General features: G+C 29.0%; 1 protein-coding gene across 2 annotated transcripts in view; it reads right to left on the bottom strand.

Annotated features, from left to right (window-relative positions):
- Positions 1 to 15,408, bottom strand: part of Egfr (epidermal growth factor receptor) — a 159,210-nt gene that overhangs the window by 27,069 nt on the left and 116,733 nt on the right. The window contains exon 1 of one of the 2 annotated variants that reach the window (XM_075313417.1): positions 7,351 to 8,615. The exons of the other annotated variant lie outside the window; for it this stretch is intronic. Within the exon in view, the coding sequence (XP_075169532.1) occupies positions 7,351 to 7,654 (304 nt within the window). The 5' untranslated portion in view covers positions 7,655 to 8,615. Of the gene's footprint in view, positions 1 to 7,350; positions 8,616 to 15,408 lie in introns of those variants that run through there. 2 annotated transcript variants of the gene reach the window in all.

Below are 15,408 nucleotides of genomic sequence, written 5' to 3'. Positions count from 1 at the left end.
CCAGTGTTATTTTTTTTTTCTCTAGTTGCTAGCATTGTTGTTGCTCGTTGGCTCGTTTGCCAACATTCGTTTTTAGTTTCATTTGATTTCTTTTCTAAATGCATTAAAGTGGATAATATTGTGATGAGATTGTTGTTTCTATGGTCTCCCTCTCTCTCGCTCTCTCTCTCTCTCTTGGGATATACTACTACAGAGGCCTCTATGTAGTTGCAATGTTTGTGGTGATTACTCCTGTTGTGTTTGTTGTTGTTGTAGTTCAGCTTTGGTAGTGGTATAACAACATTCCAATGTTATTTTACATATAACGAAAGATTGTAGCTTAAGCCAAGCTTACAACATCCCACCAAACATACATGAAGGCATGCATATCTACACACACAAACACATATATATTCAACCATCCATTTGGCCCACAAGTCAACATCGCTGGTATTGTGGTATTTTTTGTTGATGTTGTTGTTGCTTTGTATATGTTATATGCCCCATAGCTATACAGCATCTCTTTGGAGAATTTGAAGGAACTACGAGACTTTCGACAAATAAACAAATGTTTTTGGTACATGTTATTATTGGCGTTGTTGTTGTTGTTGTTGCTATTCTTGGTATATTCCTAGATACACAAAATCCGATAGAGAAGCTTAAAACCCGAGCTGTAGAAAAAACACACAGCTAGATTTTTATTTCATTTTGTGGTAAATGCAGCATGAGCAGCATTTTTTTTTGTTCATTCTCCCCATTTGATGAATTGATTGTTGAGAATGCATTTTTTCGTGTTTTTCTAAATATTTTCGATGGCTTGGATACATACACATATGGATGGAGGTTTTTTCTATTATATCGCATGTCTAATTAGCCATTAACCGGCTTTCCCAAAGAATTGGAATTTCGGGGTAAATGTTCAATTTTTTCTCCGCTATTTTAATTTATTCTCTAGAAAAAAATGTTGATTATTACATTAACGTTGATTATACCTGAAGAGTAGGAATGTGTTAACCGTAAATACATTTAATGCGAACTGTTTGGTGTCTAAAGAAAATTTTGCCATTCACAATAGTAATATCAAAAATATAAATACTCCAAATGCCTTATGGAGCAATGTCTAACACTTATAGTACTGCATGAAATATTTGTATAAGTTAAATAGAACATCACATCAGTGAAAATCTTTCTAGTACTGCCAGATTAAATTTTGATATAATGACGTTTTCTCGATTCACGATAGATGTTTAACATATTGTGATTCATTTGTTAATTAAGTTAATAAAGGTCTAGAGTGGCACCAGCAGCTCTTTGAATTAGCCTACCGTTGACCGTAACATAGACCTCACTGTGTCGGACCTCGAATATTTGTAATATTTTCTATAGATTATATTTTAATTCACAATAGTAATATCAAAAGAAATATGACTCGTAAGATCTTTTGACGGTAATATGATTTTTTTCTTATTCGCTGTGAAAACCTTCGTTCAAATATTGGTAAATGCGTAGATACTTCGTATATTTTCCCAATTTTTTCGTATGGCGTAACAGAATAAGGACCTTTAACTTTAAGATAAAACATACAATTAGTATGAGATTTTTTTTTCTCTCACTATAGACTAACCGCCTAATTTCATTCCTCTTATCTAATTAGCAAATTTCAACTAAAATATCTTAGTTATAAATAAAACTATTGTTTTTTCTACGATAGAACCTTGTCCAACAAAAGCGCCATATTGATGATAACAAAATATGAAACTGGTAATAACAGTAAAATATCAGTATTTCAGTATTTTTTTATAATAACAATAAAATAAACTATGCTTTACCTGGGCGCATTTCACAAAATGCCAAACTAATCTTTTGGGGTCTTAAGTGGTATTTATGCTACAAATGATGGAGGCCGATGGCTTTATTAGTTCTCCATCAACTAAAGTGGACAGTTTTAGAGTATGTTAAGGTGAAAATAAGAACAAAACAAAAAAAGCAAAACGATTGTAATTTGGAAAATCTAACTGAACTTGTTGTAAACTCAAGCAAAGATAAGAAAAAAACTCAAAACAAATGAGCTGGGCACAGAGGGGGACAGAGGAAAAATACCAAATAGTAAACTAAAAACTAGTAATGCCTCAAAATGCTGAAGATAAGATAAAATATAGTCTTCGTACCTCAATTTATATACACATATGACAAAGTATACAAGAAGTTCGGTAGAAAAATTCAAAACACCTCAAGAAGAAGAAGAAGAGGAATGCTGCCTAAACGAATCTAGAACAGTCAATAAATTCACTTGAAGTACTGATAATGAATACGACAACATCAAGCATTGGCTTTGGCTATTGATAGAGTGATGCAATGTTGAAGTTGAAACCCCCCGTCTTTGGAAATGAAAACTGACACGAATCGTAGAGGAATGGAGATATGCTGATGATTAGCTACAGTTTGTTTTTTTTTCGGTTAAAGTAGAGGACGACAGCTCTAGAAAGATACCGCGTGTTAGACCAGCAGGTAGAAAACTCACCGGTAAACGAAGACAAATCACTTGCTCATCTTTTCTATGTTATTTTATGTGTGTTCGACATATACCTGGCCGTCTGTCTGTCTATCTATCTATAGCTTGGTCTGTCCGCCCCTCCATCGTACGAATATGTATCTTCTAAGCATTTTGAATAAACATTAATAATGATTTATAAATATTTTCTAAAACGTTTTTCATTTTTTTCGATATTTCGTGGTTTTACGAAACTCAACGCAAAATGAATGATGAGTTTAGGGGAGGTTGTAATGGTTTTCACTTTGAGGGATTTTGATTTTTGTTGCCTTTTAAAATTGATGATGATCGTTGTTGAATTAAAAACAACAAAACAAATATGACGTGTCGTTGTCGTATGTCGTGAAAAGAAATCAAAAGAAGTTTCTGTCCTCATGAACGTTAGCATTGAAATTGCGATATCCATCGGTAATATCTGAATTTTGAAAGATTGTCAAAAATGCCATAGCAATTATGGATGAATGAATGAGTTGACTATCATGCGGATAGATGATGGATGCTTTTGGTAGTAGGTTTATCTTCACCATATTATGATAATATCTATAGTTCAGGCTTTCTAAATTATTTAAATTATGATTAACTTTCTTGGTAGCCAAAACTAATTTACATAAATTTCTAATTATTAAAAATATATATAATTAATGATAAAGTTTTTTAAGAATAAATAATGGAAATAACGAATAGGAAACTAAAGATTTCTTTGTGGAAGTGAGAACAAAAATAAATGACAAGAACATTAACGGAAGTAAGAGGAAGAAATAATTAAATAATGGAATGGTTTTTTGCAATATACTTTAAGTGTAAGAGTATAAGAGTTCTTGCGAATTGAATTTTCAAATTTTTAAGGAATTTTTTTTGTTGCAATATTTAGACAAACAAACAAACCAGAAGCACCATGAAAATATATTGAGAATGTATACAAGAGAGATAAACACCACAATATTAACAGAACTATGTTAGTGACATAAAAGATTTGTAAGTATGGGCTAACAGTACTCTGTAGAACTTATTATTACAACTCTCTGTATAGATAACAGAACATAATTAAAAATCGTAATATGATACATTCTTTGTTCTTTATATTATAAAAATATTTTTATAATATTTTAAATTAAAATCTATTAATATTATTCAAGTATTGCACTAGCACAATTTATTATTCCCTTATACCCACATTGAAAGCAAAGAAATATCACTGACAAGACATGTTTTACAGCTAAAGCGACATAATCTCAGTTTTATAATAGCTTTAAACAAAAAATTTTAAGTATGTATTACAAAACCACGTGCCTACATAGTTAGCTAATCAAGTGCATACCTATTTTAAATACAACTTGAGGGCTTCTTAATTGTACAATTTGGTTAATCTATATACGGGTAGGGATTAAAGTTAATTCATAAATATTATTATACAATCTATCCATTAATTAGGAAATTTTAAAACGATGTTTTTCTAAGACCACAAAAAAATTAAAGAGCATACCAATACTACCTTTGATTTTTTGTCGACTTTTTTTTTGATTAATAAACATGAATATATGATAATGCTAATATTTATAGGGAAAATTATGGTGTTTTCTTTTCTGAAAAAGAGTTTTGTCTGTACAGTATGCGCATTTTTAAAATGTTGCCAGAAACCTAAAAAAAATTCTATCATTTCAGCGGACAGAAAAGAATTCAAAGGAGCAAACTCTCGTTTGTCGACGGTGCTGAAAATGCCCGCAATTTGCCTCTATGCGTGGCAATATATTCGCACAGGATTCGAAGCCTTTTCGCTCTTTTGTCTATTTTCTTTTTTTGAAAAGAATCTATAAATTTCATTTTCCGGGCAAAATTTAAGAAAAAGTGCGCATTTTTTATGAGAAAATACCATTAGATTTGAGTTGTAAGCTTTATAACCACAAATCAAAATCTAATGCTATAACTTGAGCAATTGCCTTCCTGATTATTCCTTTAATTAATCTGTATCCTATTTAACCTTAATTTTTCGATATCAATAAAAACCCAGTGAGAACCTTTGCTCTTAATCACATTCGATTCATTTGAAACACACCACACAAATATCACCATTGCCTACTAAAGAGCACGTACTTGCTTTCTTGACAAGCAGAGTTCCCGATAATTGTATTCAATCAATAGAATTGTAAAATTAGTGGGGTAATGATTTTTGCACAATTACAAATGTGTCCTATTGTTTGCAAAGTTACATTGTCATTTCTAGGAAATCGTTTTAATGGCGTCATTAGAACTTGTTTGCAAATAATAAATTAATAACGGTATATGACAGATATTTTAAAGAAATTTAGAAACAAAAGAAATTTATAAAAAAAGCAAAATAAATTAATAACAAATTTCGCGCAATGAACAATTAAATTAACTATCTATTGTTTCAAGTATTCGAAACGAAAGTGACAATAGACTTCTTGGATATATAAAAACACTTCATTCTCACATTCAAATTGATAACTCGCCTTCTTATATGCTATTTTTTTTTTCTTATTATCTCTAAGATATAAACAAAGAAATTTAATGTTATTCAGTTATTGCAAAAAAAAAATATTTTTTTAAAACAAACTTTTTACATATTGTTTTTATATGGTCGATTTACATTATTCTATAATACCTTCGATTTGTCATCGAATATTTTTTTAATTACTTCATTATAACTCCCGTACAACTCAATCAAAAGCCTAACCCAAATTAGTAGAAATCGTTAAAACAGACAGAGTCTTATCAAAAATCGATTGCAAAAATTCTTTTAACAGTTTTATGTCTTTTTTACTCTTCGTTATACATAGAGTCTACGTCTAACAGATCAATAAAGGTGAACTCTAAAACGAGTAACAACTGTAACTAACAACAACAGCACTACCAACAACAACAGCAACGACAATAACATTCTCTCAAACAAAAGTTCAATTGATTGTATTTTGTTTGCTGAATTGAAATTTCGTATTAGAATCACGTAGTAACAAGAGTGAACTATGAGCGACGTGTAATGGCGCATACAAATACAACAAAGACGTAAAGCAATTCAAATGCCTGTTGCCTGTTGACCATTATAGCTCTGGAGAGCAGACTGAGAAAGAGTGAGATAGAGAGGGCGAGATATTCTATTAGATGAGGTTAGTTTTGTCTGAACGTATGGGGATAAATGGATTGGCTGGCTAGCTAGTTGGCTGGATAGAATTGATTAGTTGGTTTGGTTGGTATTTAGATGGATTGGTTTTGTAGTTTAGTTAGTATCGTGGTTCAATTCAATTCATTTCCCCAAACATGCATGTCCAACATAAATAAGCTACCCCATTGCGGTGATCATTAACCTGCATTCATTTGTGCAAATGTTGATGGCATTCAAATACCAATGGGGTTTTTTTATCAGGGATAGTGAAGAGGGAATAGGGTGCATGCTTTGAATTTTAGGTAAATGTGCTAACATTTATATACATATACTTGAATCTGAAGAAATCCAAAGAATGGTTATGTCCCACGACTTATAGTAGAATTATATATGACCAGATCTGTAAAATGTGGTATATATACCACTAAGATTAGAGGTAATAGTTTTTTTTTTATTGGTTGTAACATGGGGAAATTAAGGACCCAATTAATAGCCAAGTTTTTTAAATTGGATTTTAAAAATCACATAATGTCAGAACTCCTCTAATCTTCCGTCTTCGTCCAAATGTTAAAAAAATCAGTGCCAACTTTTTATTGAGGAACAAATCCTTTTCCTTCACTGAAACAAATCAAGAAAACCGGCAAACTTGAGATGATTCAAAAAACAGCGATCTAAGGGTAGTTTTCCCTCCTTGATCCAAAATGGAGAAATTAAGGACCAATTAATAGGCAATTTTTTCAAATATACTTAATCAGATAACGTCAGAAATCCTCGATTCTAGCAAATATCAAAAATTACTTGCAGAAATTTTATCTGGGCACCTTTCTCAGATTTTTCCTGAAATTTCAGAGAATTTTTAAGAATTCGGTTAAGGGAAGGAAAGAAAGGGGAAAGTTCCCCTTCCCGATGTAACATGAAGAAATCGAGGACCCAATAAATAGTTAATTTGTTCAAATATACTTAAAAAATGAGATAACGTCAGAAGCCCTCTACCCTAGCAAATATCAAAAATTAAATGCAGAAATTTTGTCTGGGGACCTTCCTCAGATTTTACATGAAATTTCAAGAAAATTTCAGGGAGGCTTTAAGATTTTCACCACAGAGCCACCCTCTACGTTCCCTAAAAGCACCCAAGAGAACTTAAGTTTTTTTGTTTTACCCAGCAAAAAGCCGCATAAGTTCAGATATCGAGAAAATCAAGTTCCCTATGTTATCCACAGAAGGTATGTTTTCTATAAATATCAAGCAAATTGGAGAAGTTAAGTAGTTTCAGGACTCCCTCACCTTTCCCTTAAAATGTCAAGAAAATTGGGTAATTTGCAAAAAGTAAATTTGCCGAAATCGGTCCCGACTTGGGACTATCCTCCAACCTTTCCCCAAAATTTCAAGCCAGATTCAAGATCATACTACAAATAAATTATAAATTAAGAAAAATTGTATTAAAAATAAGTCTTTCTCCTAAATATGTCACTTTTTATACAAATTCAATTTTTACACATAAATGATTAATTTACTTCTTCTAATAACAATACAATACCACAGCAAACTTAGACCCATAATTTCTATATCCCTCCTGGATTTTACACAGAGAAAGAGTATACATAAGCTTAGTTACACCTTATTATTATTATCATTCTGGCTTTGCCTTTGAAATATGTGAAAGTATCCATTACGTTAGATTTCTTTAAGAAGAACTTACTTTTTCCCTTAACAAATTCCGTATGCTGATCCTCTGCTAAATGATGATGGGCATTACTACTGCTAATACTGCTGCTAGGCTGGGAGGCCAATGTCGATAACAAATGCTGACTGGAGGTACGTGGGCGATGTGATGACTGTGAACGATTGCTATTGCCATTGTTGTTGTTGCGCTTGCGCTGAGATCTATTATCGTCCTGGCTATTACGGCCATTGCGTGTACGTTGAGCCAACAGAGGTTGCGTTTGATGCGTGAGTATGACGAGTAGGAGTAGTGAGGCTCCAAACCAATTGTATCCTTTCATTGTCAATTGAATGGAAAAGGGGCCGGAAAACACACACACACATTCAGCTTCTTAGCTTGGTTTTAATGAAAAACGCCAACGTCATTATAGTTTGTGATCTCCAAATATAGAAGATATTGGGGATTTTGTGGATACTCAATTGAATTTGGGTTGGGTTGAAATGGGTTCAATCGATCGCGATGTATTTGAAATAGAATAGAGTTGGTGAGTTGTTTTTGCTGATTTTTTTTTTTGTTTTGATTAATGGGTGGGTTTTTGAGGTGGTTTGGTAAGTTTTCACTTTGTTTTTTTAGTATGCGGTTTTGTGTTTTTCTTAATTATTTCTTAGATTTTGGTAAGAAAAAAATCTTACGTCATTTGTGATTTTGTTTTGAACACATTTTTTGTGAGATTTGGTTTTCATAAATAAATGCTTTGCTTTAACCACTGCACTTTGTTATTATTTATGTGTATTTATTTTTTATTTTTGCTTAATTTTACTTTTTTGGATTTCTTTTTAAGCCATCTACCACTATATATGTTTGCTTATATTTTTTGCGATCTTTCATATGTGCTGTGTATTTCTTTTTGTTTTTGTATTTTTGTTTTTTCTTATATTTCACTTCACTGGCAGTTGGCAGTTTTATTGCCGTTTTTTTTTTTTGCCTACTAGCCAAACAAGTTTTGTGTTATTGGTATTTTATTCCAGTATGGTGTTGGTGTTGCTGACTTTCTTGACTTGATCTTTATTCAAACTACAAAGAGGGTTTTCTTTCCCGTAATACTCTCGTAATATTTCATTTATTGCTGTTATACATTATCCATGAATTTTAGAAAATAAAACACCATTCGTTAAATTCCAGAAAGAAATCCGAAACCATTCCCAAAAAACATAATCCACTGTTTAGAAAATATTTTTAAAAACAAAATCTTTGCGTTCGTCTTTCTTTCTTTCATACGACACGAAGTGCGCTTTAAAACGTTGAGTATGAAACTAAAGTTTATCTTGAAAATACGAAATGTAACTACCAACGCCATGCACACACATAGACTCTCGGATAACCATTATACTCTCTGCATTCAAAGTGCTGTGTTTGCAGTATAAGCTGGTGTATGTGTAAATGAGAGTGAATGGTATTGTACTCTCTTTAAAATGGTTGGGTTGACTTGCAAACAAGATAGGAGATTGTTTATCACACACACATAGCCAGTTACCTCACAATATAACCACTTTTCCTTGTGGCACAAAAAAAAACCTTTTACCATTCACTCATTCTGCAGCAGCCTGGTCCAGGGAGAGAGAGATTTTGTATTCAGGTAGTCCCCCACCATCATTAATCTGGCAGTTGAACAATCTCAGCATATTGTTTTCGTTATTTGTGTTTGGGATTTTCTTTAGTGAAACAGGTTTGAGACAATCTAAAAATTTGCTACAAACAACTTCTGGGCTCTCTCCTTAGATCTTAGATATTCTCGCTTATTTATTCTCTTTTCTCTGTATTGCTCACCTGTGGTATTGTATTGTTTTTGTATTTTATCTTTTTTTCTTAGATAAATTTACTAACTACGTAAAAAAACGAATAAAACGTGGGTTTTAAGATTGTACGGTTGTTGTTGTTTTTGTTATTACATTTGTTGGAGTTTTCTTGACTTGGTTTTGTTGTTGGTGTTGTATTGTACCTTTAGACCATTTAAGATTCTGGCTAAAGACTACAATCTTAAAAAAAGCGCCGATAATGAAGTTTCAGGGAAATCGAAGGGAGGTTATCTATAATTAATATCAAATTGGCAATTTGAGATCACTTTTTTTTTGGACAAGGTAAGAAAGGGCAAGATGCTGACAATCAATTTGTATTAACAAACTTTTTGACTCACTATATCAGAAATACACTAAAAACGTAGGGGCAGTTTTTGAAAATGAAACAAATATTGCACACTACAGATATTGCATGTCCGCCTAACATGTATATAGACGCTGAATAGCCTCTACAGAAAAACAGGCATTTGTATTGCAAGACCAATATTTTTCCGGTGTAGAAAAATCTTTCAAAAGTGGACAATTTTCGTGAGACGTTTGCATTATAATTTCAAGTGTGGACAAAATTCAGGCGACCGTAGATATCCACTCTTGCTCCCTCAAACATAAAATTGCCTCTGTAACATATACTCCCAAACATATTCTACTTCAAACATATATGTACATTTTTTTAAACAACAAATTGTTTGTGTTGTGTGCAAACATATTATGTTTCAGCCTAAGCATACCTTTTTTAAGCCCAAATAGTTAATTCCTATCTTTATTTGTTAATTAAATCTTTAGAAAAATGTTAATTCTCTTCGCTATTTTACACAACATCTGAATGTGTAAATTCAATAATGTTTAGACAGAACGATTTCAAATTTTTGAGGTACCTCGTTCAGCCGAATACAAAAATGGAGCATCATGATTCTCTCACTGGCTTATGTTGATTTCTTTCGTTATGTATCTCCGTCGCCATCGTTATAATTATTCTCTATACATATGTTTGTAAGAAATTTCTTAATTAGTATATGTTTGCATCCAAACACATTATATTTAAGTGAGATGTCCCAAACATTATGTGTTTTTCACTTTAAAAAAATGTGTTAAAAATTTGAGTTCCAAACATATAATTTTTAGACCTATAGAAAATTTTTCTCAATTTTTTTTTTTATAGAAAATTTTGTCAAAAATTTATTTCTATAGAAAATTTTAACAAAATTTTATTTCTATAGAAAATTTTCTCAAAATTGTATTTCTATAAAAATTTTTGTCCAAATTTTATTTCTATAGAAAATTTTATCCAAATTTAATTTCTATAGAAAATTTTGTCAAAACTGTTTTTCTATAGAAAATTTTCTCAAAATTTTATTTCTATAGAAAATATTGTCCAAATTTTATTTCTGTGGAAAATATATGTACAAATATGAACAACAGTCTTGTTCGTCCGTGTGAAAGATTTCACTGTTGGAATATGCATATTAATATTATAAAATAATGTGAATAAAACTAAATTCGCAAGAATTTAGTTTTCTTATAAAGAAAAAAATTGAAATACTATTGGACTTAAATTAAATTGGTATTTGAATTCCTAATCATGTTTTCAAAATTTAAATATGTATGTTTTAGGGTCAAAAATATCGCCAAACGAAAATTTTGCTATTTTAGATTCGGAATATTTGAACATACAAATTTTCACTTTGAAAAAAGTTTACATTTAGAAAAAAATTGACAAAATTTGACGAAGTTTTCTATAGAAATAATATTTTGGAAATAAAATGTTCCATAGAAATAAATTTTTGACAAAATTTTCTATAGAAATAAAATTTTGACAAAAATTTCTATAAAAATAAAATATTTACAACATTTTCTACAGAAATAAAAGTTTGAAAAAATTTTCTATAGAAACAAAATTCTGACAACATTTTCTATAGAAAAAAAAAATTTGACAAAATATTTACAAAATTTTCTACAGAAATAAAAGTTTGAAACAATTTTCTATTTAAAAAAAATGTTGACAAAATTTTCTATATAAATAAAATTTTGACAAAAATTTTTTAAAAGACAATGGTAAAATATTTTTGGGGACCTAGTCTAGACATTTGTTACCTGTATTTGTTTCTTCTTTGTTCCACTTCATGCTTACCTGAAATAAAAAATAAAAAAATGGATTAAATTTGATTCGCAAAAACGATGTAAATTATTATAATAAAATATTGGTGTTAATAATTAATTAATTAATATCAAGAAATCCCGACCACCAAAAAATTTTCATCAACAAAGATGACTGAAAATTCGAAATAATTCCCTCACAAAAAAGATGGATTTCTCGGTTATAATATAACTAAGCCCTCAAAAAATGATAATTACTTCTTTTTATTTTAAATTTCAATACAGTTAAAATAAAAACGTAACTCATTAAATCCAAAAAACTTTTCATGCAAATAAGAATTTCCAAAAAATTACATGTAAATATATACATACAAAACCAATATAGAAATTTAATTGTTATAAATTCGATACACTCGAACATTCGGCTTTGGTGGTTTTGATTACTTCCAAAAAAAAAATGGAATGAAGTCCAGTCGACGTCATCAGTCCGTCTGGCAGTATTTCTGACTTATGGCAATCAATAACAATAAAAAATGACGAAGTCTTTCTTAATGCCACCAGCCATCACATTAGCGGCATTATGCAGCCCAGAAGAAAGAAAACAAAAAAACCAAAACAACAGCAAAGTACTGAGAAATAATATAACAACAACAACAATAATAATAATAATACAAAAGTCAAGAAAAAGTAATACAAGCCGGCAAAGAAACAACAAAATTAGCGAAACTGCCAAACATGAATATGTTTAACAGGAATTGCTTGCTGTTTTGTATTTTTGTTTTTTTTGTTATAATGCCCGTTGCCGTTGCTTTTGTAGTAGTAGTAGTTGTTGTTGTAGTTGCTGTTTATAAATAATTTACAAAAAAGAGCTAAATGGACACAGCTGTGCGCGTGCGCCGTTGCCTTGTGTGATATACGGCGATACCACTTCACAACTCAAGCACAACTCACGAAAGCTTCCATCCTAGCACAAATTAAAAATTAACAGCAATCCAGACGGGCCACAAAAAAACTTGGAATCTTGGTAAGAGGTTTTTATGATATTACATGGCTCATTACAGCATGCAACCAATTTTCAGAATATCCATAGCAATGATTGTGGTGGTCAGTGACTTTTTAAAAGGCGACCTATATTCCACATCGGGGATAAGAAGAATTTTTGAAGTGTTCTCGCTCTCTGCGATGCCAAAATTTTTCGACAATTATTGTTAAAATGTGTGAAATTATACACAAAATTTTTATCGTTAAGCAATTTTGAAGTTAAAAAAAAGAAACCAAAAAGTTTCGATAACAAAAGAAAACTAAAAATTCCTCAACATGTAGACAGAAATGAAAGTCATTTCAGGGAATAGCCACCACCACAGCAATAAGATCGTCATCATCAGTTCATCAATGCAGAGAGCTGAACTCTTAAAGAGTCTTTTCATTTCAGTTTGTTTAGACTTTTTTTTTGTTATTTTGTTTTGTTTTGTTTACAAAACCATCATAAAGTCACACTTCAAATGTGGCTACCCCCGCCCCACTTCTTCATAACTCCTTCAAGCCAACCATACTTTCGTCTACGTTCTGAACCGTGGCGATAGCATGGATACCGTATATGTTCAGGAGGTACATTGGTTATTGCTATGTACCAAAACAATGGTTGTTAAATGTTACAGTGGCTCATAGGTAATAAGATTAGGGGAATATTTTTAAAACTAAAAAGCATATTAAGTTTTTTAAGGGAATATCATAATGTAATGAAAGCAAGTCGTCTTCAAACTATGGGGTTATATACATAAGACTGCACTCAAAGAGAAAATGTTTCTATTTTTGGGGACAACATTAGCCTGATATCAATTCCAGTTGGTTTTATGCCCGAATTGTAAAAATATGTACATGAGCCTGGCTATACATGTTTCATTATTCGAATTTCCATAGTGTCACAACTATCAAACAAAAAAATCTTACTTTGCAAGATTTTATTGATATAGAAAATTTTATCCAAATTTTATTTCTATAGAAAGTTTTGTCAAAATTTTATTTCTATAGAAAAATTTCTCATAAGTTTATTTTTATAGACATTTTTGTCAAAATTCTATATTTTATAAAAAATTTTATCAAAATTTTTTATAGAAAATTTTGTCAAAACTTCATTTCTCATTTCTCAAAATTTTATTTCTATAGAAATTTTTTCAAAATTATATTTCGATAGAAAATTTTGTCAACATTTTATTTCTATAGAAAAATTTCTCAAAAGTTTATTTCTATAGAAAATTTTCTCAAAAGTTTATTTCTATAGACATTTTTGTCTAAATTTTATATTTTATAAAAAAATTTTCCAATATTTTTTATGGAAAATTTTGTCAAAATTTTTTTTCGATAGAAAATTTTCTCAAAATTTTTTTACTATAGAAAGTGAAAATTTTATTCCTACAGAAAATTTTGTCAAATGTTATTTTTTATAGAAAATTTTGTCAAAATTTATTTTTTATAGAAAATTTTCTCCGAATTTTATTTCTATAGATATTTTTTACTAAATTTTATATTTAAAAAAAAAATTACCAAAATTTTATATTTAAAAAAAAATTACCAAAAATTTTTTTTTGGAAAAATTTCTCAAAATTTTATTTCTTAGAAAATTTTCTCAAAAGTTTATTTCTATAGAAACATTTGTCTAAATTTTATATTTTATAAAAAATTTTACCAATTTTTTTTATAGAATTTTTTTTTTTAATATTTTATATCGATAGAAAATTTTCTCAAAAGTTTTTTGAAAATTTTATTCCTACAGAAATTTTTTTCAAAATTTACTTTTTATACACAATTTTATCAAAATGTATTTTTTATAGAAAAATTTTGTCAAATTTTACGAAAATTTAATTTTTGATAGAAAATATTGTCAAAAAATATTTTTTTATAAAAATATTGTCAAAATTTTAGTATTTATACAAATTTTTGTCAATTTTTTATAGAAAATTTTCTACAAATTTTATTCCTATAGAAATTTTTGACTAATTTTATATTTAAAAAAAATTACCAAAATTTTTTTATAGAAAATTTTATCATAATTTTTTCCTATAGAAAAATTTCTCAAAATTTTATTTCTTTAGAAAATTTTCTCAAAAGTTCATTTCTATAGAAACATTTTTCTAAATTTTATATTTTATAAAGAAATTTACCAATTTTTTTATAGAAAATTTTTTCAATATTTTATATCGATAGAAAATTTTCTCAAAATTTTTTTCCTATAGAAAGTTTTGTGAAAATTTTATTCCAGACAAAATTTTAGTATTTATAAAAATTTTTGTCAATTTTTTTATCGAAAATTTTATCAAAGTTTTTTTCTAAAGAAATTTTTGTCAAATTTTTATTTTTTTTATAAAACAATTTGCCAAAATTTTATTTTTTATAAAAATATTGTCAAAAGTTTAGTTTTTTAGAAAATTTTGTCAATGCTTTTTTCTATAGAAAATTTTGTCAAATTTTGATTTGTTTATAAAAAAATTTGCCAAAATTTTACTTTTTATAGAAATTTTTGTCAAATCTTTATTTTTTAGAAAATTTAGTCAAGTCTTTATTTTTTAGAAAATTTTGTCAACATTTATTTTTTTTTTTTTTCATTTTCATATTATAAAGCTTTCCAGCCTGAATGTATGCAACTATTTCTATGAAAAATGTCTACAGTTGACAAAGTTGGAACTTCCCCAGTATGTCAACTTCAAGAAGTGATTTAGAAAAGAAAATATTTTCAAAAATATAAATTCATAAATAATTAAAAAAAGTGACTCGACAAAAAACATCAGAATTGAGGTATTGAAATATAATATAAATAAATGATATACCCACAAAAAATATCAATTAATTTGATTGTCAATACAATTAAAACTATGTTTAAATTTGAGCTAACAACGTAATTTGTAAATACAATTACCATGTTAGTCATTTTAGCAACCAATCTTGTTATATCAACAAACATTTTGTTATATCAACAAAAATTTTTTTGAACTTAAAAATTTTCTGTAACAACAATTTATTGTTAGCTCAAAAATTATAATATTATTTTCTGTGTAATAAAAAATGACAAAAAGGTAATAAATTTACCACAGTATTCTGAATTTTAATAGAGCTAAAATGTATATAAACTTTTACGCTATAAAAATGG

This window comes from Haematobia irritans, chromosome 5 (genome assembly GCF_050003625.1).
Source record: "Haematobia irritans isolate KBUSLIRL chromosome 5, ASM5000362v1, whole genome shotgun sequence".
In the NCBI taxonomy this organism is placed as follows: Eukaryota; Metazoa; Arthropoda; class Insecta; order Diptera; family Muscidae; genus Haematobia; species Haematobia irritans.
This window is presented reverse-complemented; position numbering and strand designations above follow the sequence as displayed.